This window comes from Saimiri boliviensis, chromosome 3 (assembly GCF_048565385.1).
Source record: "Saimiri boliviensis isolate mSaiBol1 chromosome 3, mSaiBol1.pri, whole genome shotgun sequence".
Taxonomy (NCBI): domain Eukaryota; kingdom Metazoa; phylum Chordata; class Mammalia; order Primates; family Cebidae; genus Saimiri; species Saimiri boliviensis.
Window position 1 is genome coordinate 91,385,379 of NC_133451.1, and position 26,749 is coordinate 91,412,127.

The 26,749-nt window shown below is 41.5% G+C and overlaps 1 protein-coding gene across 2 annotated transcripts in view; it reads right to left on the reverse strand.

Moving 5' to 3' along the window:
- The window catches only part of TSPAN5 (tetraspanin 5), a 191,488-nt gene extending 165,393 nt beyond the window's left edge, over nucleotides 1-26,095 (reverse strand). Inside the window, exon 1 of one of the 2 annotated variants that reach the window (XM_074396485.1) lies at nucleotides 25,624-26,095. In XM_074396485.1, coding sequence (XP_074252586.1) covers nucleotides 25,624-25,704 — 81 coding nt within the window. In that variant the 5' untranslated portion in view covers nucleotides 25,705-26,095. The remainder of the gene's footprint in view (nucleotides 1-25,623) is intronic. The other variant, XM_003929530.3, reaches the window with a different exon arrangement.
- Nucleotides 26,096-26,749: the final 654 nt, after the last annotated feature.

Here is a 26,749-nt window from a genome sequence, read left to right on the forward strand (position 1 = left end):
GGCGCTGGTTAGACTACGAGGGCAAAGCGAGAGCTGGCAAGGTCATGTCCAAGTGACAGATGAAAAGGTTACCCAGATTCTGGCTCAGTCAGAAAAAAAAGGGCCTGAACATAAAACAGCAAAACCGGCTCCTTACATAACCCTAAAATGCCTTAGGGTGGCCTTGTAATCTCATTAGCACAGCATGAAAAATCTCTCACAAGGTAATGTTAAAATTAAATGCAAACACTAAAACTACACTACAACATTTTCCATCACCCGCAGATCAATGAACCTTTCAACAGTTTAAAGAAGACAGATTCACCTAAACAACTCAATAATTCTCAATGTTTGCAATGACCTGCTCAGTTATATCACCCAATAATACAACTGCAGATGAAGTTATGAGAGTTCTGAGTGATATAGGAAGTCTGCCTTGATTCCACAGAGATGGTAATCAAATCTCAAATCCTCTTCAGGATTCAAAATCCGTAAAATCATATCCGGCCCCCATTTATTTCACCAATTTGATGAATAATTTTGTTTTTAAACAGAATTTAAAATGATCAGCACTCACTCTTTGAGAAAATCCAATAAATAAATACAAAGGAATGGTTTAGGTTACAATGGCTACACTACCCTGAACCACTGCCCCCAAGGACTGCATTTTCATGAAATATATCACAGACAGGAAAAGGAACTCTGCCCATCCTCTTTTGTATGTCATGCCAAGAATTCTCATATACTTAAAAGTAATCAATCACAAGAAAAATTACTAACAACTTTTACAATTACATCATACTCTCCATTTCACAAAGCACTGACCTTTTTCAGTGACCCTGACAGCACAAGAAGGCAAATACACATGGGAGTATCAAGATTTATCACAGGGCTTGACTGGCAGGGAGTGGCAGGGCTCTTCCATATGCTCTCTCTATAGCAGATGGATACAACGGGCCTTTGCCTTGCCCAACATAAGCCACCCAAGGAAATCTGTCTGCGACCAATGTCTGGATTACAGCATATAAAGTTTTCTTTCCTGAGACTGTCACCTCCAAAATTTTCTAGAAAAATTTCCATTTCAAATACTGTGAACTGACATGCATAAAAATGTACTTTTTTTCTTTTTGGGGTAACTGTATTATTTTCAATAAAACCCATCAAATGTGGTTTACTTTGCATGCCATTATAAAACATTTGCTGTAAGTCCACATATAAGGAGGAACAATGCTTTGTCAGATGCTTTGTCCCAAATTAAATTTTTTATAATATGTACCACCTTCTTTTAAGATACGTTCCCAACTGACTGAACAAAGGGTTCCAGCAAGTATCCAAGAAACACAAAAGAGGGATGTGAGAAAAGATGGCATCCTGAACACCTGGAATGGTGACAGGTAAATTTCTACAGATGAAGAACAGAATAGAGGTGGGGAGAATTAGGAGAAGATAATGGAAGCGATTGTAAACCAAACTGGACAGAGTGAGAGAAGAGACGAAAGATGCCCATTCTTTGGCAAGTCCTTTGGGTTGGAACTGAAATGAATCCAGAAGTAGGTACTCTATACTACTTAGGACTTCTCCACAGCCAGACCTGTGACTGATTTGACAGCCTTTCAGGGTGAGAGATAAGAGAGCTGGACAGAAGCAGAGTTAAAGAGAAAGTCAATTACAACAGGCACTTTCCACCGCCCCGGTCTCCACCATCAGCTGCCCACTCCAGCACCTGCATATCTTTTTCCACATCATAGAAAGGAAAAAATATTACTTGACATTTAGCTAATTTTACAGTTAACTAAGCACTCTCACATTTTCTTATTTAGTCATTCATGCGTTCAAAACAATTTACAAAATGCCTTCCAGAAGCCAGGCCCTGGCAAAGCTTGGATAAAAACCTTTCAGGTCCTATCCTGTATGGAACTCAAAGACCAGTGAGAAATGGGTCCTCTAACTGACTCAGCATCAGAGGGGTCACGGTGGCAAGCCTGGCCCTGATGGTACACCCTGTGGAGGTACTGTCCCAACAATGAATCCCTACATGAGGAAGGGTTTTATTGACTAATATCTTTTATCTTTTCACTATGGCTTAGAATGGTTCCAATGGTGGATCTAGCTAGATAAAACACAGCCCATATGATTTGACAGCTTGTAAAACTCACAGTTTAATAGCCAGCTTGTATTTGAACCATTTAAACCCACCTTTGATTTATCCTTTAGAAAACAAACAATTTGCTGTGAATCAAAGACCATCAGGTGGAAAATAAGGTGCTGAATGGAAAAAAAAAAAAAAGAGAGAGAGACTACAGAAAAACAGATTGCCCAGAGCCATTCAAACTGAAAAAGCACAACATGCCAGACTAGCACTCTTTAGCTGAAAGCGTTTTCCAGCCCCATCTCTGCAGATGCCATTCAACTGGCCAGAAGAAAATTACACAAATACTCCTTCTTTTCAGTATCATTATAGAATTAGGTGTTCTTTGTGATTTTAAAAGTATTTCCCCAAAAAAAGAGCTATAAGGAATATATAAGGACTGAACTGCTAAACAGGGTCTCCCTAAATGATGGGGTAGGGATAGAGGAAGTTTAAGAAGGAGTACCCAAGGGATATGATTCTGGAACCAAGTCTTGTAAGAGTAGCAGCAAGGCTCTTACCAAGCCCTGAGGTGAGAGCTCCATATTCATTACCTCTTTATTCTTTACAATCTTTTGTTGTAAAGGCAGACACCATACCGTTGATGGAAGGCAGACAGAAATGGCAGAAATACCATTTAAAGCAAAGGTAAGTGCAAAGTTACCGAGTGAAGAAATGTAAGTAAGGGCACAACGTGGCAGTTCTCCAAGTCCCAATTCCCACAGGGTGGTGGGAAAAGGGCCGACGCCTGCATACACAGTGAACTGCTTTACAGTGGAGGATTCCTGAACCTAGGGAGCCTGAATATTTTATAATGAACATCAAATATGCCTACTCCCTTGCTCTGTACAGGTAAGACTGTGGAACAGAATATGGATGAGAAAATATCAGAGGTAACAGGTAGAGAAGGTTCCTGTAATGGTGCTGGCTTTAATCTTCTCCAAATTTAGAATATTTCACTATTTAAAGCAGGGGAGTATGACACAATCAGATCTGCCACGAGAGAAATCTCCAGCAGCACAGTGGGGAGAGTAGAGCTTTGGGGAAAGACGGGAGGTATTATGACAAAGCCAGTGAGAAATTACTCACAGAGGTATGCTGTAAAAATAATTTTACATAGAAAAATTATCTCTATTAATCTGTGCACTTAAATTAACACCTTGTATATAAAATTAAAACAAAGTGGGCCGGGCGCGGTGGCTCAAGCCTGTAATCCCAGCACTTTGGGAGGCCAAGGCGGGTGGATCACGAGGTCGAGACATCGAGACCATCCTGGTCAACATGGTGAAACCCCATCTCTACTAAAAATAAAAAAATTAGCTGGGCATGGTGGCACGTGCCTGTAATCCCAGCTATTCAGGAGGCTGAGGCAGGAGAATTGCCTGAACCTAGGAGGCGGAGGTTGCGGTGAGCCGAGATCGCACCATTGCACCACTCCAGCCTGGGTAACAAGAGTGAAACTCTGTCTCAAAAAAAAAAAAAAAAAAAAAAAAAAAAAAATTAAAACAAAGTAAAGTAAAACTGCTGGAAAAAAATGCGGCTGGCAGCCTCTTCATCTGGATGACAAATACACTGGACTCAAAAGTCAAATGTAATTATAGCCAGACTTAATTCACAAACAAGAGTTAACTATTTTGAACAGGAATGATGGAGCTTATTCTTTGATTAACGTAAGTGAACAAATGGTTTACTTGGCTTCATAGGTACGGTAACAGAGGTTCAGCAACTGCAGGTCTTTTGGTCTCCCTATACCCAGTGGAGACCAGCTAGAGAGTGGGCCCTGGTGTGAAGTTTCTTAGCCCAGTCTACAGGGTAGCAAAGCACCTCATAAGCAGTTCTTGTCAGGCTGAGGAACCCTCCCCCTTGGTAGGGAGCTTCCCAGCACCAGCAAGTTCCTCTTCAAAGAGTGAGAGGCGCAGGCAGTAGTTATCACACTAACAGAAATGTCTGAAGCCATGTAACTTAAAAGGACTGTCCACTTTCTATGCCACTTACTTAAGCCTTTGAAGGACTGCCGTTTCCCCTGCCCTCAGTGCACACAGCACTGTCACACTGCACAACTCCAAGGAGCATCACACACATTCCAGGGAGTTATACAGTTCACCGCCTGTGTAGCTGCACATGGCAGCCCTCCGGGATAAGAGGTCACTCTCCCACAGATACTTCCCCATTAAAATCCACTTCCTGATCCATCATTTTTCAATCCCTGAATCCCCGGATTCCAGCAGTAATCATGGATCTCCATTAATCACAACAGACAGTTAATAATATTCACATATTATCAAATATTATTTAGAATTTAGTTTTGACTCAATGTCAGTAAGACTCATTTTGGAAACAACAGGAATGGAGTTTCCACATCTTGTCTCACATTTGAGCCCTGTGAGTCCTCTTTAAATCCAGAATCTTAATTTCAGGTCTAATTACCATGTAGATATATTATTCTTTTGATGAGGAGGGGAGCCAAAACTTGTGGCAGCTAACAAGTATACACTTTTATAGCTCTTATCACAAACGGTACAAAAATAATTGTTCTGAACAAGTGTTTTTACTCGACTTTCATCAACTGCATAACTGAATCGTCCAAATCAGCTTCGAGGTGATCTCACTTTCAATAGGTTGGTTAACTGACTGCTTGAAAGCATTTCATCCTATAAATATCAAAAAGTCAACTTAGAAATTATCTTCCCTTCAAGTCCAACAGGGCTTAAAGGTAAAAAGAAAGGCCGGGCGCGGTGGCTCAAGCCTGTAATCCCAGCACTTTGGGAGGCCGAGGCGGGTGGATCACAAGGTCAAGAGATCGAGACCATCCTGGTCAACATGGTGAAACCCCGTCTCTACTAAAAATACAAAAAAAAAAAATCAACTGGGCATGGTGGTGCATGCCTGTAATCCCAGCTACTCAGGAGGCTGAGGCAGGAGAATTGCCTGAACACAAGAGGCGGAGGTTGCGGTGAGCTGAGATCGCGCCATTGCACTCCAGCCTGGGTAACAAGAGCAAAACTCCATCTCAAAAAAAAAAAAAAGAAAAAGAAAACATCTGCCTCAGTCCAATTTCAACAGAGACAGCCTGTTTCTGAGATTGACTCCTCCCGCTCCTTCTTAACTCTGCTCCACTGTCTCGGCCTAGACCTTCCCACTTGTCTCGTCCTCTTTCAGGGCCAGATGTCTGACCCCCTTTGCACCTTGCCTCTGCCTGGGCTACAGCCGTGCCCAGTGGGGATGTCTAGGCTCCTGATGCCACGGGTTCTCCGGCCCCTGCCACCAACACTGGATGCTGTTGCTCTGCATGCTCAAAAATCAAGCACTCTCATGTGTCACAGTCTTACATGTTGCCTCACTCAAGATACAACAATGTTGGTAAAGACGTCTTGGTATCCCTTGGTTCTCAGTTCCCTGGAGATATACTGGCCAGAGGCACAGATATGAAATGCCTGTAAAGTCTTCATCAGGTCTATGAGAGCTGAGATGCTCTAAGGAGCCACCCCACCAGCACCCTTTGAACCACACTTTGTTGGGGAGGCCCGGGTGATTATCTCCTAAACAGGACACATCTGAATGCATTTAACTGGCTAGGTATCAACTTCTATGTAATACACAACCATTTGGTTTCTTTATTCTGGTTGTTTTACATTTACTAGTTTATCATTAAAAAAAATTACAATAGATGCAGATGAAGAGATTCACAGGTAAAGGTATAGGGAAAGGGACATGGTGCTTCCATGCCCCTTCTAGAGCAGCACCCTCCAGGAACCTCCACCTGTATCTGGTCTTAATTTGATTTTACCCTATTAGCAAGGTAATAAGTTAGCTTGTTGCTGTTTCATGGAAGCTGGCAGAAGACGTGAGGCTCTTGGGCCACAGACAAAGGACTTTATTATTCACATCATGATACAGACAATACCAGCGTCATGTTTGCATCAGTCCAGTGGAGACAGTGCTGAGGGGCCCAGATGGCAGCTGCCCATCCAGCTGAGGAACCTATGCTTGGGGAACCTGGTGCTTTATAGTAAGCAGTGAGTGACAGTAAGTCAGCATTTTTTCCCAGAAAAAGATGTTAGTTCATCCCTAGAGGCTGCTCACTGCAAATACAACAATAAGAAATGGCCCAGGTAAAGAGTGTTCTTGACATACCCAGTAAGACATGCAAGAGCACAACAGACCCACGGAGAAGTGTCTCCCAACAACCTACGTGTATTCCTGAAGTTAGATGAATATCCCTAGCAAGGTTCATGGTCTCAGCAACTCCTCCACATGAACCCCCTGCTATACTCTCCATATCATGGATTACAAAAGCAGCAATACATGTCTCTCACTGGAAAGGAATTCTTATCTATCTACTCTAGCTAGCTAGCTAATCTAATCTAATTATCGAGACAAGGTTTCACTGTGTTGCCCCGGTCAGAGTGCAGTGGCACAATCACAACTTACTGCAATCTTGAACTTCTGGGCTCAAGTAATCCTCCTGCCTCCACATCCAGAGCAGCTGGGAAAACAGGCACACCCCACTGTGACTGACTAATTTTTTTCTTTTTTGTACAGACAGGGTCTTACTTTCTTGCCCAGCCTGGTCTTGAAATCCTGGCCTAAAGCAATCCTCCCACCTCAGCTTCTCAAACTGCTGGGATCACACGTATAAGCCACCTCACCTGGCCTCACCCCATAATTTAACTGTTTACTCCAATATCACAATCTAGGATCCTCCACAAGCGTATCCTTCCCTCAATATGGTGACCCAACCCAGCTTTTGCTTCTTTCCTTTCTTTCTGTTTCACCTTCATCACCATTAGAAACTTATCTATGTTTAGAAATGCATCAGAAATCAAGAAATGAATGAATAGTGGGTAGGACAGAAGCTGGTCTCAATCCGGTCAAAATATTGTTCCAGAAATCTTAAGGGAAGAAAAACCACTTATGATAGTTAAAGGAAGAGAAAGCACTTATAATAGCTCAGAAAATGAAAAATGATCAGACAGAATTCCACTTGACAAATGCTCACACTCTGAAAGGCATTAACTTAGGAAAGGGAGGCAGCTTTCCTTTACCATAACATCAATGATTTTTTTAGACATACTTTTACTTCTCAGACAGTGAAGAATAATTTAAAATGCCAGATTCCTTAGAGTTCAGCAGCCCATAAACATGGTTTGCACAAAAACTGTAATCATGCAAATATAAATTCAATTAGAGAATCTGTAATTGCCATCAAAATGAAGTATATATTAATAAATTAAGCAACTTCCTAAACGTGCCTATTTTTACACATTACAAATTTTTGTGGAGAGACCCAGATGGATGCTAATTTTGTTTCTAAACTAAGAAAATTACTTTAGATTCAACTAATGTATTTCAATTAGTAATTATGAGATAGCTGCTATATTTCAGGTAGTTTTCTAGGCCTATTTATATACACGATTTTATGGAAATTGTAATGTTCTGTACATACTACCATTAAAAAAAAAATGAAACAGGTAGGTCTGTGGCCTCAAAATGATCCCCTAGGTAAGACAAAAATGCTGGCAGGCCAGGTGCAGTGGCTCACGTCTGTAATCCCAGCACTTTGGCAGGCCAAGGCTAGCGGATCACCTGGCGTTAGGAGTTCAAGGCCAACCTGGCTAACACAGTGACATCCCGTTTCTACTAAAAATACAAAAAAATTAGCCAGGCATGGTGGTGTGTGCCTATAATCCCAGCTACTCAGGAGGCTGAGGCAGGAGACTCGCTTAAACCCAGGAGGCGGAAGTTGCAGTGAGCCAAGATCGTGCCATTGCATTCCAGCTTGGCCAACAACAGCAAAACTTCATCTCAAAGAAGAAAAGAAAAGAAATGTTGGCATCATTATCCAGAAAGAGAGGACTGGTCAGGTCATGCCAGGAATGGATGTGGTGGACAGCTGCAGCTACACAAGAGGAAATTACAGTCCAGGAGGAGCGGAACACGGCAGTTGCCCTGATGAGAAAACCCTCAGTTCCAGTTGCCAAAGGAAAGCATGGAGATACACTCTCCTCCAATTGGTGGGGGACAAAGGAAATGAAGCCTGGCATCGGTGACAAGTTCAGGGTACACTTTCCCAACAAGGAAAGTTAAGGGTCCAGACACTGACAATTTCCCAGGTGACAGTGAAGCAAAAGCCTGCAGCAACTCCCCTGACTGGTCACCTATTGGTCCCTTAATTATCACGTCAACATTCACTCAGTGCTCAGGGTTGGGGATACATCATCTCATGGAATCTCTACAATGATCCTAGAGGTTGCCACTACTGTTACCCACTTTTTGCCCAAAAGGATTAGTGATAAAGTAACCATCCATGGTCACACAGCTTGGAAGTATCAAGGCCCATGTTTCAATCCAGGCAGTCTCATCCTTAACCAAAGTCTTACACGTTGTAATATTCTCTGCCTAGCATTGGGAAGAGGTGGAGGAGAAAAAGTTAAATCACAGAAATAAAGAGTAACTATCTCCTTCTTTTTTTTTGAGACAGAGTTTCGCTCTTGTTGCCCAGGCTGGAAAGCAATGGCAAAATCTCAGCTCACCACAACCTCCGCCTCCTGGGTTCAAGCCATTCTCCTGTCTCAGCCTCCAGAGTTCGCTGGGATTACAGGCATGTGCCACCATGCCCAGCTAATTTTGTATTTTTAGTAGAGACCAGGTTTCTCCATGTTGGTCAGGCTGGTCTCCAGCTCCCGACCTCAGGTGATCCGCCTGCATTGGCCTCCAAAAGTGCTGGGATTACAGGCATAAGCCACCATGCCCAGCCTATCCCCACCTTTTTTTGGTCATCTCCTACTATCTGGAGCTCTTCAATATAAAACAATAAAATAAATTCCATGGATATCTGCATTGTGTAATAAAAACCAAATAGGACATATGTGAATGTGTAGATTATGTTTATCACCAAGAACCCTCAAACACCTAATAGCTTGTTTAAACGAAATATAAACACTATTAAAGACGACAGAGAATTTCAAATAATGCCTATGCCATCAAGCTTAATTTCTTCAATATACAATTTTATGTGCAAATTAATTGGAAACCTTTGTGTTTCTGCTAACTTTAAGGCCACATATGGAATCCATATGAAGCAGAGGTTTCTGAGTCTGCTCATTCCAAAGCATAAGAGTAATGCATAATAAATAACCTGAATAGTTACTTAACATAAGCAAGGTTGATGTGAATCAAAACAACTGCACCAAAACCGTTTAACAGAACCAAATGGAGTCAAAGTGCTGGGACTTGGCAACTTGGACAACTCAGTGTGAACACATCCTACAAAGAACACAGGCCAGTGCCGACTTTATCCTAATGCAACATATAAATGGTAAGCAGATGCCTTCTCCACCAGTCTCAGCTCAATCTCCAACCATGGGTAAAATCCACAAGGTCTCCCCTGTCCCCTCTGCACGCTTTTCCTACACAGTGATACCAAGAACATCTGAGCCACCTGAGACGCTGGGCTCCCAGAACAGCAGCTCTGTTCCTTGTTTTATAAACTGGGGGCTTTGCTTATAATTTTAGTTAGGAAAATAAAGGATTCCACTATGAAAAGGGTGGGCAAAGTGAGGAACAGTGAGTAGTAAAAACTAGGACCCAATTGATTTGTGAGGTCCCTTTTCAACATGTAAATCCCAAGATTACACAATCAGGGCCACAAAGGACCAATTAATGCATAGTTCTAATATTTGGGTGCTAAAAAGATTGGCCAAATAACAATGCATTAAGTATTTGCACAGCTATTCCTGCTCACAAGAATTCCAACCTTCTGTTCTTTCATCAGCAGGTCAACCTTTTTAGAGCGAGAAAGAGATTTCGCTTCCCTAAAAGTAAAAAGCTCTGTCTTCTCAATTTTGGAATTAGAATCACAGGATGGGTGAAGAAAAAAATTCAATAGAAAGAACACTTAAACTTTAAAACTGCATTTTAAAAGGTTCTTAGCAATAATTAATGATTTCTTGGAGTTTCTATCTAAGACTCAGTAATTTTATAGTTCAAAGAGTTTCTTCTCTAGCCTTCAACCAATAACCACAAAAAATTTTTTTTTCTGCTTATGTGTTAGACTCTAAAATAGATCTCTAGCTTTTAACTTTAAAACAAGTTTATTTAGTTTGCATATTTATAGTATACTAGAATAAGGAAATTTTAGTCTCTTATCATGAATGAAAATATTTAGAGGTGATATGGTCTTTTAGGTAGTTTATCTTGTTTTTCTTCCAAAGACAGTACATGTCTACAGTACATGTCCACACTGCATGATGACATTGTAATCAGTGACAGAACAACTGTGGTCCCAGAAGATTCTAATGAAGCTGGAAAAATTCCCATGGTCTAGTGACATCTTGATGATCTTGATCCTGTGTAGGTCTAGGCTAATGTGTGTGTCTTCGTTTCTAACAAAAAAGTTTTAAAAATAAAAAATAATTATTTTTTTAAAAGGCTTACAGAGTAAGGATATAAAGAAAATATTTCTGTACAGTTATACAATCTGTTTTTAAGCTAAGTGTTATTACAAGAGTAAAAAAGCTTTAAAAAAGTTAATAAAGTAAAAAAGTGACAGTATGTTGAGGTTAATTATTGAAAGAAAGCAAGTTTTGTAAATTTAGTGTAGCATAGGTATAGTTTTCATGAAGTCTGTCTGCATTTGTGTAAAGTAATGTCCTAGCCCCTCACCACTCACTCCCTAACTCACCCAGAACAACTTCCGGTCCTGCAAGCTCCATTCATGGTAAGAGCCCTATACTGGTGTACCATTTTTTATCATTAATACTGTATTTTTACTGTACCTTGTGTATGTTTAGACACACAAACACCACTGTGTTATAATTGCCTGCAGTATTCAGTACTGTAATACGCTGTACAACTTTGCCGTCCAGGAGAAATAGGCTACGCCATACAGCCTCGGTGGGTAGCAGGCTACACACCATCTGTGTTGTACACTCTATGATGTTTACACAATGATGAAATCTGGTAACGACTCATTTCTCAGAACATACCCCCTGTTAAGCGACACATGACTGTACGTTTTTTTAAAAGACCAAGGATATAGATCAGTATTGAATAAGCACCAAGGATATATATTGATAACATATATTTTAAAAACCAAATATATCAATATTTAAGTGGAATACATATTTATGTATTTCACAAAATACATTTCAATTAGTTTTGAGACCTTTCACTTCTAAAATAGTGATTCTGTATCTTTAAAAATGACAAGTAAAACACTTTTCAAATTTTTGTGCAATTGTTTCCAATCTTCACTGCATAGCAAAACTCTCAAAGCATACAGAGAGAATATTAGGGACTATTAATCTTGCAGGGTCAGGAAAAACTATGAAAATGCCACATATAGTTGTATCATCTAGACATCCCTTAATTCAATCTATTCTTTCAAAACCCAATAGACGAAGCCAAAAGAACTTGGTACTAAAGAGAACACTAGTTTCCCTAGGATTCCAGCTATGAGATTAAAAACAAAAACAGAGCGGGCTTTCTCACAGGAGCTGCTATGTGGGCAGTTGCTGCCCATCCTTGGATAAGTAGGGCACCAACAACGAAACAGGTGCTCAGAAGTCTCTAGCCCTAGTCTTCCGCCTCCATAAGGTCAGGCTGCAAAACATTTAAAACTAACAGCCTGGCTTCTTGGGGCTAAGTTTTCCTATTACTTAATTATAACTTCTCCCTTTAAAAGTATAGAGTTTTTCAAATGCCTAAAGGAGACGTATTGATTTTATTTTGTTTTTCTAGTTGTGTGAAATTGATGTTTATTCACAAGGTATTTGCTCTGTATGTTAAAAACACTTATTTTAAATGTTGTCCTAAGGGGGAAAGGCTGGTAAAGTCAGAAGAAATGTTTAAAAGCCACCAATGTAACAGCACATTTTTCTTTTAAAAAGTTAATTAAGGTTTGCTAAATTCAAGTCATCATAGGTGAATACAACTGAAACTCTAAAATATTTTTTTCATTCTGAAGTGTTTGTTCACTGTTCTCAAAGCACTTGACTCAGAGTTTCCACTTTTAATATAGTTGAACCAAAAGAAAATATTATTGTGATAAATTTCCTTTAAAAAAGCAATATTGATGTTGCCGTATTGTTTTTGCAATAAAAAAGCACCCTATATTTAAAATGCATTAAATAAACAGACACATTCTAAAGCTGACCTTAAGCGATATGTACCTACAGTAACTTGGAAGAGGAGAGGAGGATGCCCCTGAGATACAGTTCCTAAGTATTTAAGGTTGACTTCCTGGTAGCCTGAGATACAGTTCCTAAGTATTTAAGGTTGACTTCCTGGTAGCCTGAGATACAGTTCCTAAGTATTTAAGGTTGACTTCCTGGTAGCCTGAGATACAATTTCCCAAAGCATTTTCCTTTTCATACCTAAGACATAACTACTCACTGACCCTAGGGTTAGCAACTTTTCAGAAATGGGGGATGCCCCTCTTCTTTCCCACACCCCTAACAGAAAACAGAACATGGAGTATGCAAACATTTAAACTCATTCCCCAAACATTTCACCTCTAGGGATCCATCCATCTCACTAATAGATTTCAGCTTATAAATACATGCCTTGCTGCAAATTACTTAAACACACGTGTTCCCCAAAGTGAGATTCCCTAGTGACCTGTGGTACCAGAAGAGACAGTTTTAGAATGCAGCATTAAATACCGTTCACTAAGAAAGTCACTGCTTTCAGCTATCTTTTAATCCTCTGGTCCAGTTAAGGAAAATGTCTCCATTTGATGCCAGAATGTCGAACACTTGGTACACTTGTTAACCTCCATTACAACAAAAGAAAAGAGGCCTCTGACTCAGGCTTACCAGCAGGTACCAATAACTACATGCTGGTAGAAGTTAATAAGTCATATTTGTCATCATATGCATTTGAATAGTGATACTTTTTACGCTCCTGTTTAAATATATGTATTTAAGATTTAAAATCAGAGTCAATTTAAAAAAAACGATTGTTTCAGATGGACTAGATCCTTGTGATTCAAAGTGAGATCGGTGAGCCAGAGGCATCAGCATTGCCTAGGCATTAGCTAAAGATACTGGATCTTTGGCCCCTTTACTCCTACTGAACCAGAATCCGCATTTGAACAAGATATCCCAAGCAACCTGATGCATATTAAAATCTGAGAAACTACGGGGTGACACAAGAGTTTGTCCAAAACCATGCAGGTAGTTTACAAATGGCTGAACCTTGGGATTCACTGCTTTATATCATCAGGTGGCGACCTAAATCCTGATATCCGCTGAAACCAGCTAGTGGAGGTCAGGAGGACCAAGGGAAGTAATATGGTTGGTGTTTACATAACAGGGAGTCACAACCCACCTGAGGACTGTGAGATTAATGAATCTATACCAGCAGTTTTAGGGGTGTTTGTGGTAAGCTGGAAATGACTTTAAACATGCTTCTGTAAAATCCTGTTATGCTACATACATCATTCTTTTTTACTAATAAAAACTATAGTAAAAGTTCTACTTAAACTTCTCCCTTCATACCCCACTGCCTCTTAAAGGGCTGGGGTTTTCAGCATGCCTTCTGCATGGGAATGAGTGACAAGGCTCCTTGCACCTACTAATTTATCATGCCGTGACCTTCCTCTCAGAGCTGAGCCCAGTTATGGAAGATGAAACTTGGAAATGCGACAGCCTGTGCCTTCTGTGTCAGGTGACAGTACAGGTGGCAAAAAAAAAAAAAAAAAAAAAAAGCACAAGCTCTCGTTGGATCCCATTTATGCCCTAGAGGAGAAGCCAGTAAGTCTCTCATTCCCCAAGATGATTAGTCAATGATCCAGGTAGTTCAATCCAAAATCCCAGCTCTGCATCAACTGAAAGGACATACAAGGGGAAAACCCAAGTTATCTGGATCACTGACACAAGTTTCACCTTCATAACCTGAAGAATTTATCTGAAATACACAGAGTAAAAAAATAACCAAAATATGCAGGATTTATAATACCGTAAAGAACTAAAGACATGTAGTTACAGCCATCTAGATAGTTCCAGAATGCCCAGATTTAACAGATGTTGATAAAGTGTTTGCATCCTCCCCACCCCACCCAGGTATGGGGCCTAACACCACAGCTATCCATCAGAAACTCAACTTCTCAGTACAAAATGCTAATAGGAGACATTTTGGTTTTGCAAAAAAAAAAAAAAAAAAAAAATAGTGAATCTAACTGGGTAAAGAAAAAAGGGAAAATTAACAACAAACAATAGATGCGAATTCATGGTCTGGTATCCATGATAAGAACTGCGTGCCACTCATTACAATGAAAAGAACACTGCGAACATTTGTTAGATCTTTTTTTCCTTTTAGTTATTTTGAGAATGCACTTATGTAGGCAGAATATTACAGAGAACAAAAAACATATGTTAGTGTAAGAATATTTTAATGATTCTGAAAGAAGGGAAAACAACCAAAAGAAATTACCAGTGTTGAGGAAAGTATAATAATTGCTAATACCTATTGACTATTCCAAGCAGTTTATACATATGAACTCTTTGAGTCTTCACGACTCTGAGATAGACATTATCTTAATACTGCTATTAATAATATGAATACTACTAAACGTACCATTTTGCAGATGAAGGGGAGACTTAACTGAAAAGTGGGCAGGTAATGTCTAAGGTCACAAGCCTGGGAATGTAGCTGGGTAAAAATCCAGACACACTCAAACTCTAAACTCTTTAAAGCAGACTTTCTGCGCCTCCCACCACCAGGGTACCAGAATGCGCAAGTGAGAATGAATCTCTCAATACTCTCTCACACTGAACCACACAAACAATTCTTCTAAGAGGTCAGTGACCTGTGGAGTCTCCAAATAAGGGGTTGGGCCATATTGATACAACTATACCTTAAAACAGAACTAACTTCTGGCATTAAATCCATCATCAGTGATTAGACTACTTACTTGGCAGAATTAAATTTTAAGGCTGCTTGGGGGGAAATATTAACAGTTGGAGAAAATTTTTGTTGGAAGCACAACATTATGCTTTGAGAAATGCTTAAGTCAAGTATTGGTCTTTTATTAGGACTACTTAATTGAGTACAACGCATTAAAATAGCTGGCCTGAATATTTATTAGAGCACCAGCTGTTCCCTCCAGATTTTTAGAAACTCAAGCCGTAGTGCCAAGTGTAATTTAGAAAAATTTTCCAACAAGTAAAAAGAGCCCTATGCCTTGTAATACTTATCAAAATAGTAAATAGTAGCTGGAAGTGGTATAGAACATCACTTTTCCCTTTCAGTGAGGAGAGCCAAAATGTCTTGCCATTTGTAAATGTTTTGCCATCCACGAAAACACCATTTTGTAATTGGGCTTAGTGATTATATTGCTTAAAAATTATACCTTTGGATTCATAATTAACGATCCTTTATGTACATATAGATAATATCACAGTGCTAACCATAGAGTTTATACACCATTCTGATTTGGTTTTGTTTGGTTGGCTTTTCTGTTTTGCTTTTTTTTTTTTTTTTTTTTTTTAAATAAAAGGAGTGGTGTTAGACCCAGTAAAACATCTCAGAGAAATAATATAGGTTTTTATTCAAAATTTTATTTTTCAAAAGATTTCTACTTTAGGAACCCAGCCATAGTCAAAGATCTAAATTTCTTTTAAAGGGGGTTGAGGAAAGAAAGAACGTTAAGAAATAACAGGAAAACATTATGCATAATCCAGATATTCCACACTGAAGCTTTCTTTTTCTTTTTCTTTTTTTTTTTTTTTTTTTTTGGCCCCCACCCCACACTGAAGCTTTCTAAAGAACACTGGCAAATAGTGTTCTAGATTGCATTTGCTTTAACATCAACTGTGCCGCAAGTTTCGATATGGGAAAAGAAATGTCCCTTCCACAGCATCAATGAACCTGTCATGCAGACCTTGATGCAGAAAGCAACTCCCCTCCTGCAAACTGAGCACAGTCAGGGCTGGAGGCCAACAAGAAAGCCCCAGAAAATGGAGGCTGAAAGGAACAGCAACAGTAGACGGGGAGGCTGATTTTTTTTTAAGGAGAGGGTGGTCTGCGGTTGTTAAGTGCCTATAGTTAGATCTACTCAACTTCATTGATATGTGCAAAGCAGTCCAGGAAAAGCAGAGCAAGGGAACAAAAAGTCTAGCTCTTCACCGTGCCTATCGAAGGAATGACTGGCTTCTAGCGCTATGTGATGCTAATTGTTAGCATCCTAATTGCAGCACTAGAAGTTCTCTTTGAAGAGAGTTTTCTTATTTTGCTTTTAGGGCTTTCAGGTTTAAAAATAAACTGGCATTTTTGAATTAATAAAAAATTCCACAAGGGATAAAATAGGCCACATTTTTTTTCTTGTAAGCAAAGAACAGTAGCTTTGTGTGCTGGTGAAATCAGTCACCCTTTGGTCACTGCTCTACACCACCCACACCCAGCTCTCCCACCCATGCAGGAAAACAAGCCTCCAGGAGGCAACGCAAAGCAGAGGCCACACCTTCCCAAGAAAAACAAGCCAGAGCTTCTCAAACTCGGTTGGGCATCACAAAGACTTGCAGGAAGTTTTGATTTTTTTTTCTTAACAGAAATTCCAGGGCCCCATCCTGAATGGACCTATTAAACCAGATCTCCCAATGGGAAGACTGAAATTTTTACTATCAGGCTGCTACACTATATGCATAAAGGGGTGAAATCCCTACTAATCCCAACTAATCTTACAGAAGTCACCCCTAGTTAGTAAGAGGGACTTCCCATCCATGAAGAGATTCCAAAAGATAAAACCCACATGAGGACTAATTTTTTTTAATGTACTCTGGCCATCAAGATTCAAAAACATCTAAAGGCTAGAATACTGGTTGTTTTCTTTCTTAAGTGGGGGTAACCCCTTTTTTCAAGCAAAAATCTTTCTTAGTATCCCAAAATATCAAACTAATAGCCGAGCTTTTCTGAGGGAAAGAGAGACACTGCTCAGCCCACACCCCACGAGCACAGACCCACCCACCCACATAACACCTCAAGGAAGCCTAGAATTGCTGGTAGCAGGTTTGAAATGCACTAGGCCAGAATAAGACATTTAAATGGGAGAAATAAACAGAACTAAATCTAAATTCAAACAATTAACTGGAGGGTTAGGGCTTCTGATTAGCCCATAGCTTAGGGGGATGGTTTAATACAAAAGTGAAGGTTTTATTTCACTAAAAAGTCAATTCAAGCCAACAGTGCTCCTTGGCTGCCGGGAAAAGCAAGTGCGGTTTAGCCTGGTTTAATCACTAGCATTTGTATTTAGAGATTTACCATTTATGAAGCACTTTGATATGCATGATCTCACGTAATACTGGATAACAACTTTGCAGAAAATTATTTTCCAGTTTTTTTAGATGAGCAACTGAGGAACTAATCTGTGAAAGTAACTTACTCAAGGTCAATTCCAGACAGTAGCAGAGGCTTCTGCCACCGGGCACAGCACAGCCTAGGGACAGAAGGGAGAGTCCAAGCCTAACAGGTTACTGCTCTCTGATGGTTAAAAAGGCCTGTGAACAACGTGTTCCCTGCTGGTTGCTGCATTAACAGAGGTGTGTCCAAATGGGACCCCAGGCAGAGGCCCATGACCAGGGCAAAGAACAATCTGGAAACAGTATATGTAGACTTAATACTCTAAAACTGAACCCTGCCATGCTCTTAACACCTCAAAAGTTACTCCACATCTCTGTACTCCGATTTCATGTCTCAAAGATATAACATGTTTGGAAGACTCTTTGAGATGCTTACAAGAGAAACATCATTAGTGTAAACACACGGAGGAACCAGGAGCTTTTAAAGGTGGAAAAGAGAAGGTTTGGGAATGACATAATGGCTATTTTTAAATCATGAAGGACCATGGGAAAGGAAGATGAGTCTTATTTTATATCATTCAAGACTAGCCTCGGCTCTTCTTCTCCTTCTCCTTCTCCCTCCTGAAAATTCAAAGCCATTACGCAGGTCTAAGCCAGTAGGCCTCTGCTTACAGAAAGATAAGAGGAGGGACACTACAGAGGTCCAGAGCAGGATATCACAGGGAGAAAGGTATCTGTATGTCAGAGCACCAACAGCTGAGGAGGGCAGCCCAGTGAGGAAGTGGCAGCAGCCACAGAAGGCTGGTGACACAGGGGGAGATTTACCAAATAAGCAAACTGTTAAGAATAAAGGGACCCAGGAATCTCACTGTCAAGGAAGCAATTATAAAATATGGAGAGGAAAAAATAAGCCCTGTGGTATCAGGAATTTGAGGTATGATTGTAAACTCATGGTTTAAAAGTACATAGATACAGAAATACAGATGGACGTGTATGTATATACATACACAGAGCAGCGATACCCTAATAGCAATGAGCACACCAAACAACCAGATCTTGGCTTCTAAAGTCCATTCTCCATTCAAAAGCTCCTTGGAGAAATGACTGATACAAAAGATGACACAGGTAAATCACAAAATGAGTTTGGAACATCTTATTCTGCCAGAGAGCAAGAGGGTGCTCAGAGACTGATGAGACATAAAAGAGCACAGGAGCCAAGCCAACGTGGAAACACTGCACTGGCCAAACCGAGGGCCATTTTAAATAAAGTCAGTGACAGAGAGTAACATTAAAAGACACTGAAAAAAAGAAGATCATAAGTTCTTACTGATATCAATAATAGATTGAAAATTTGATGAGGAATAGGCTATTTACATAGTTTCAATATAATTTACCATAAAATATTTATAAACTACAAATAGGAAAAGAGTATATGGTAAAGAATCCTGGCAGACAACACCCTAATCAAGTGACCATCATCAGTAATGGGACAAACAGAAATCAATGCCACCCTGATAGGGTACAATGAGAATGCAGCACAATTTCTGTAGTGTGCCTACCAAAGGTGCATAGCCTGAATCTAAGCTTGTGGAAATGGCAGACAAACACACACTGAGGGACAGTCTACACAGTAACTGGCTTATAATTGTCAAAAGTATCAAGGACATGATAATTCTTACTGAAAGAGACGAAAAAGATGTAACTAAATACAAAGTGTGGTTCTGATCTGGATTCTTTTGCTTTAAAACATTACTGGAGGCAACTGGGAAACCTGGACAAAGTCTAAGGATTAAATAGTGTTAATGTATCATTGGTAATTTCCTGGCTTTGATGGTGGTACTGTGGTGATCTAGGAGAATATTCCAGTTTACAGAAAATACATACTAACCTGTTTGTGTGACAGCCATCATGCTGGCAACTTTTTCTCCAACAGGATAAAGCAAGTTCTCTATACCACATGCAATTTTTCTATAGGTTTGATATTTCCAAATAAAAACTTGAAATGAACAGTAAATTAGGAGGATGGAAATTATGCAGAGGCAGATTACATCTAGTTTGAAAACAGATGAAACTCTACAATTAAAGTGGTCCAAAAACAGATCCGTGCTTAGAAGGGTAGGCAGGATACAGTGGAGACGCCTCACTGACTAGGAAGTTAGAGGAGATCATTCCTACATACTTTCTGATGATTTTGTAATCCCTTCCTTCAACGTACTTTTTTTTTTTTTTTTTTTTTTTTTTTTTTTTTTTGAGACAGGGTGCTGTTCTGTCACTCTGAAGTGCAGTTGAAGCCTCAACCTCCCAGGCTCAGGTGATCTCCCTACCTCAGCCTTCCAAGTGGCTGGGACTACAGGCATGCATCACCATACCCAGCTAATTCCCAATTTTTTTTTGTAGAGAAAGGGTCTCACTATGCTACCCAGGCTGGTCTCAAACTCCTGGACGCAAGTCATCCTCCAGCCTCAGCCTCCTAAAATGTTGGGATTTAACAGGTGTTAAATCCACCATGCCTGGCCATAACATTTATTAAAACATCTACTGTGTTTCCGACAATGTGCAAGACACTGAGCTTATGAAAGTGAGACAGCCCCCACACTTGAAGCCCTTATAATCCAGTGGAGTAGGATGATTTGGAAGTTAGAAATTTTAAAACAGTCATCAGTGTTACACATAGGAAGAAACATGTGATTCAAGAATGCTGTCTATAATACTCCAATTTTCATTTATGAACTTCCAATAGGCTCCAATTATTCCATCATATTCTTGAAGAACATTTTCATCCTAACATTTTTGTGCTTGTGGGTGGTGTTAATCGTGGCATATGCAAAAACTTTATCACTTTTCAATTATGAACAGATGTAAATGACTTACTTGATGTTTTATTTTAGAATAACAAGCATCTTCTAAACTAAATCTCTACCCGAAAAGCTGGGGCTATCACAGAGTGTTAAGAGACTTAACACTCCAAAGCTGAACCTTGAGATGCTCTTCAACACCTCGAAAGTTACTCCACATCTCTGTACTCCAATTTCTTCATCTGTCACAAAGATATAATATCCTTGGAAGACAATTTGAGGTCTTACAGGAAAAACATCACAAGTGTAAAGCTCTGTTAAAAATGCAGATTGCTTTCATCTTTTGCCAGGGACTACCTATTACTGTGGACATTAAGACAAAGTGACCCATCTAAATGAGTGAAACATTTTGGCAATTTTATGGTGGGTGAAACACTATTTGGTTTTCCAACTTCTCCTCACTTGGCTTCATTTCAATCTGCGGAGTACATCATCAAGTGAGAATGCTTCTACGCCTGCATACTGCCCCACGGAGGGAGTGGCCAGACTAAGCAAGTCTATATTCAATTACTTTCCCCACTTTATACCTTTCTTACACTTTTCCCATATGACACTTTCATAACCATATTTAGCTTTCTTCCTACCATCTCCCTGTAATTCAAAAGGCAATTTAGATTCCCATATGGTTGCCATCGAAGCTAACAGATGTCTAGCAAATTAAAACAAAAATTATGACTTATAAACTGCTGATGTATCATCATTCCAGAACATCTTGCAATTTATAGTGAATCATAAGATAAGGCTTCCAACTTGATGCACCCCCTCCCCCGCACACACACACACAGAAGGTTTCCTAAGTCTCCCTCCTCTCTGAATTTAAGCCCCATGGAAGCAAATTAGAGGCAAGATTCTGCCATCAACCCCGGATAAGCCTTCGCTTAAAGACACAAATGTATCTGAAAGCACATCAAAAGAGAAATTTGGCCTCAAGTATCTAAGGCTTTTCTAATTTTTTGTAGCAAAGAGAACGGAAAAATGAGTTGGTTCTCCCAAATCATTCACGACTTCCATGGAGTTTTTTCCTAACAAGTCACTATAAAATCTATTGAATCCATTTGCCGCATCTTCCTGGCAGGTCTTAAGAGTATTGTATTACCTCGTAGCAATGATGCCAAAGTACTAGAGTAAGGCATTCTAGAAGTTCTATATCCCTGTATGGAACCAATATAAAATATGGAGACAATAACAATAATGATATTCATCATTTGTTCAATATTGAGCTATTTTGCTGAGTAAAACATTATCTCACTGAATCGTTCAAACTACAACACCATTAGATAATGTTATCTTTCCTTTATAAACAAGAAATTAAGGCTCAGTGCCTTAATACAGCAGACTATAATATTTTTTGAGGATGACCACACATGCATGACCTTCTGCAATGTGACTTTGACACTTCTCCATCAAAAGATGGCATCTAATTCTTCACCCTTTGAAATTGAGCAGGCTGCATGAGTGCTTTAACCAATGAAATAGATAAACGTGGCACTGCTAGTTCTAAGTGCAGCCTTAACCGGCTGAAAGCTTCTTTAAATCTTAGAGACAGGAGAAGCTGCTGTAGGTGCATCTTCTGTAGATGCTCCAGGACTCTGGCTAAGATCCCAGCAAGCATCAGCTGCCAGTCATATGAGTATACCATCTTGGGCATCCTGCTCCAAAGAGCCTTCAGATAACTCCAATTCCAACCACATCTCACTGCAACTGTATGAGACCACGAGTGAGATGTGTCCAGATGAGCCTGGCCAAATCACAGAACTATGAGCTATAATAATAAATACGGTGTTTTAAACAACTAAGTTTGGAGGTTGTTATGTAGCAATAAATAACCAGAATATTGAGATCAACTTACTTGCCTAGAAAGTTACATATCCAGAATCCAAAACAGTTAAGAGCCAGAATCCAAATATTAATAACATCTATTACTGATGGGTGATGGGATGTGGGGTTCAGTACCCAAAAGAAATGACTTTAAAACAAAACCCTCCTTCTCCTCCCTCCCCCAACCCCAAAGCAGTCTTAGGGTTTTCTGAGAAATGTTCTAGTACGGTGACACCCTCAATAAAATCAATTCCCTTCTGTCTTGAGTTGTTCCAATATGTAACAGAGAAAACAACTTTGTCCCCTACCACCCTGTGATAACTAATGAGAAAGGAATCTGTACAAGATGTTGACTTTGTTACTCACAACATCATTACAACCGTTATATAAAAGGATTCAAATTTTATACATGAAGCTGTAATTCTAATGATAAAAATATGTTTAATGACTCACGGGAATACATCTGAGATTTACAGTGGTGAGAAAAAAGCATGTCGACTATACCAGGAACTGAACAAGCCAAGAAGAAATTAGTGAAAGTTTTTTTTTTTTTTTTTTCAATAAAATGGTCTTAGAGGAAGAAATGAAAGTAATAAAACTGGTCTTCAGACAAGCCTCCCTAACAGAAAATGTCTATAATTTATCAAGTGTCCTAGTATATACTACCACTGTTATATGTTAGTGGCCAAACTCTTCTATTTTTCTTCTCCAGCCTATTGAAACTCAAGAAACTCATTCTGTGTAACAACTAGAAAGAACCTTATAACTCATCCAACTCCTTCAATTTAACAGCTGAGAAACTGAGGCCCAGGCAGTTAACTAACAAAGAGCCAAACTCCCAATTAGGAAATTAAAAAAAAAAAATTTCAGTGCTGGTGCCACCATATGTTCAATTTTATTTTACCAGAACTATACTTGTAAATGTCACCAGTGTATGTCAAATTTAGTCTAGCAGTTCAGGGTAAAAATGAACAATTGGGAAACCATGCTGTTGGCAATCTCTTCTTCATAATTGTATGGGAGTAGCACTGAGTCGGCTGTCTTTGGCAGTCGCAGACAGGTTGGTGACTCTGCAGAGGGCAGAGGTGTGCAACTTTTCAGAAACAAGCTGCCAAGCTACTGACCCCTGCTTTTCAGTCACTAGCATCTTAGTCTGAACTGCTTTAATCAAAACCATATGGTTGCCTTCCTGTTGATCACCACTAGAGACCATTCTACGATAAAGCAGGATATTTAAATATGGGGTAATTTTGGAGCAGAGAGCAGGATAGGAAAGGTGTATCTGAGAGGAAGGCTTTGGGCATACAAAGGAGAGGAAGGGAAGAGAGGAGGCAGGGTAAGTGAAGGGCCCTCATACCAAGGCACTCACTTAACAATTCTGCCTGGGGCAGCTGGCTTAGCAGCCTAGGTCTTCTCTAGGGCTTCCCATACTCACCCACCCACCCACCTATGATGACCTTCAAAATCAAAAAAGATGCCGCTCTATTCTGGAACTCTCCATGCAAGCATGCTGCAATTCTTTGAAGTGCTCTACAATTCCAGGGGTTTTGCTGCAACCTAATCCACAGAACAGGCTAAATTTGTCCCTGTGCACTCTACAAAATTACAGCAAACTGTCAGGGAAGCAGGCCCGAACCCTTTTATTTCCTTACCATCCCCTGCTAGGAAACGGCAGAGAAAGTCCCCGGGTGATTTTTGTCGCTAGGTAGCTAAAATGTGCAACTTTTAGAAATGTTCAAGTAGAAACAAGAGCTCTGAACTCACTACCCCAAAAAGAACCAGTCCCAGTTCCGTAGTCCCTGCCTCTCCAAGTCACAAAGTTTCAAGTTGCAATCAAATCAGAATATCTTATTCAAAAACGTGACTACCCACCACTTTTAAACATTTTCACAAATGGAGAAGGGGCAAAGAAAGAAAATAATTTCTTCTTCCTGTATTTGTAGCAGTGTTTGATTGCAGGGAGGTGGGGGGCTGTTTCCGGGAATCATGCACAACACTGGTTAAAAAAAAAAAAAAAAAAAAAATGCCTGTAGAATGATAGGATATGACATCCATTCATGCGTCCCCTCATTATTTTTATTAGTCCTGAAGACAGATGACATGCTGAAACGGAAAGTGGTCTCCAGTCCCTTCCATTTCCCCTCACAAAACATACATGACCAATGCAAGGTACTCTTATGGAAAACAGAAAATAAAATAACCTGGCAAGAGTGTGGTACAAAAAAAAAAAAAAAAAAAAAAAAAAAAAAAAAACAAAACATGAAAAGCTGTATTGACAACTATTCTCACAGATGTATATATGTACAGCAAACGGCCAAAATTAAAGGAGAATCCAAATAAATACATTCCGTGTTCAGACTGCTGTGGATAATTGTTGATCCCGCAGTTGGATCATTGTTTACCTCATACTGAACAGCAACTTAGAGAACCCCCCACCCAGACATCCACCATCTTTACTTTCCATGGAAAAGGGGGTGCCCAGTGAGGAAGATGAGATGGGATGAGAAGGAGAAGAAAAATAGCATGGTCTTCGAACCAACGTTTTCCCCTGGTCCTGGAGAACTCTTTGTCTGGCTGAACACGTTTGCCAGATCAAGGAAAAGAAGGAAAACAAACAAACAAACAAGAGTAGGCGTCCCAGCCTAATTACAGTAGGTGCTCAACACAAGCAGAGCATAATTTGAATCTTGTGTTCAAGCATTTGCTCTCTTGGTTCCCCAATAAAACATGCCTCGCACACCTCCTTTGCATTTCTCCAAAGGTTTCCCCAAAACGGTCCGCTCTGTGTCATTCCTTTAAAAAGGAGAACGTGGGGCACGGAGCACGAACACATTGAAACATATGTGGACGGTGACTTGTTATTATCCTGACAATGACATATACATATAAATAAATCCCTCTACCCCGCGCGCCCGCTGGCCAGTCCATTATGCACAAGGAGCGCTTTCCAGCTGAAGAGGAAGAGCGTGCAGGAAACGTTATTTACGTGCACATTACAGAACCATATACCACGGCATCTGCATCCTACACAAAGCCCGAGATGGTGCAAGAAGATACACGCTGAGCATGGCACAGACCAGCCGCGGCAACGCGGAGCCAAGCCCTCGTCCAATCAGATCGTGGTTAGAAGGTGGACCTTAGGGTCGGCTGTGCCCGATTAGCCTTCCCTGTTATGACACCACGCTCTGCCCAACATCCATATCCCACCGGGAGCAAATCCAATTCGTGCGGCTGCTCATTTCTCAAACTGCCGAGTCCTTTCTTTTATCTGCATCCCTGCTATTCGTTCTTTAAAAAGCCACCCGAAGGCCTCGGTGCCCCCTTTCTACCTCGGTTTCTCTTTTCACCTCTTCCCATTCCTCGAAAGGATTAAATGTTTATTTCTCCAACGCGCCAGCTGGAAAGGCGGAAGGCGAATGCCTATGCGCTGCTCCGGCAAGCGCCTGCGGGGCTGCGAAAAGTAAAGGCAACGAGCAACGTGGGGGAAATCTTCGCGAAATCGATCGGCCACAATAGTTGGAATCCAAGGAGCGCTCCAACTTACCCAAAATATGACATTGAAGCCAAATATGAAGTATTTGATGCAACAACTGACTTCAGGACCCTTGTAGTGCTTCCCGGACATCCTCTGGGTTCATGAAGACACTTGCCCCGGCAGCCCGAGTTTGGAGCCCCGAAGCACCGTCGCTCGGAGCAGCGCGGCGGGGAGCAGGAGCTCAGGGACGCCGCACGGGGCCGCGGCGCGGGCGGCCTGGGCTCAGCCGCGCGGGGACCGACCGGCGGAGAGCGGATCCCGCACCTCCAGCCTCTCCTGCGCCGAGGCCGCCGGAGCCGGGGTGGCCGCGAGCAAGCCGGGAAGCCTCGCGCTGCAAGCCCGCGCCTCGACGAAGCTGGCCCCTAACACAAAGCGAGCGCCCGCATCCGTGTGCCAGGCGGTCGGTCCGTCGGTTCGTCCCCGGGCTTCGGGCAGAGGCGGCCGCGGCAGATGCTGACGGAGACGCCGCTCGCCGACTCGCTCGCCCGCCCGCCCGCGCGCGCCCTCCCACCCCTTGCTCCGCCCGCCGCTAGCTCTGCCCGCCCCGCCGGCTGCTCCTCCGCCCGCGCCGCCCGCAGCTCCGCCCGCCTCCCAAGCCTTGGCAAGGCGCGCGCGCGCACGGGGTCGGGCGCTCCCGGGCCGCGGTGGCACCACGTAGCCTCCTCCTTCCACCGCTCGCTTTATCCCCGCCCCTTCTCGGGCCAACCCCGAGCGCAGCCGACCCCGAGCGCCGCCGACCCCGAGCGCCGCAGACCCCGAGCGCAGCCGACCCCGAGCGCCGCCGCTGGGTAGGTAGGGAGTGGGAGAGTGGACGACCGCAGGCGAGAGGGAGAAGGAAGAGCGCCCGGGGAGCAGCCTGGCAGAGTGATCGGGATTGATGAGCGGCGGCTGCTCTGGAGGGACGCAGTCGAGAGGGCCGGGTGAGTGAGGACCTGCGAGCCACCCCCAATACCCGCTCTGGGGTAGCAGCTCTCGCGCCCCCTCCTCCACAACTGGCTTCTGTGGCTAGAGTAGATGCGGTGCCACTGGACAGGGGAGGAAAGTAGTCGTGTACTTCGCCGAATGGAAAAGAGGGTAGTTGGGGAAGAGGGAGAAGAGCCCCAGGAAATGGGAGGAATGGATGACGGGATGGGAC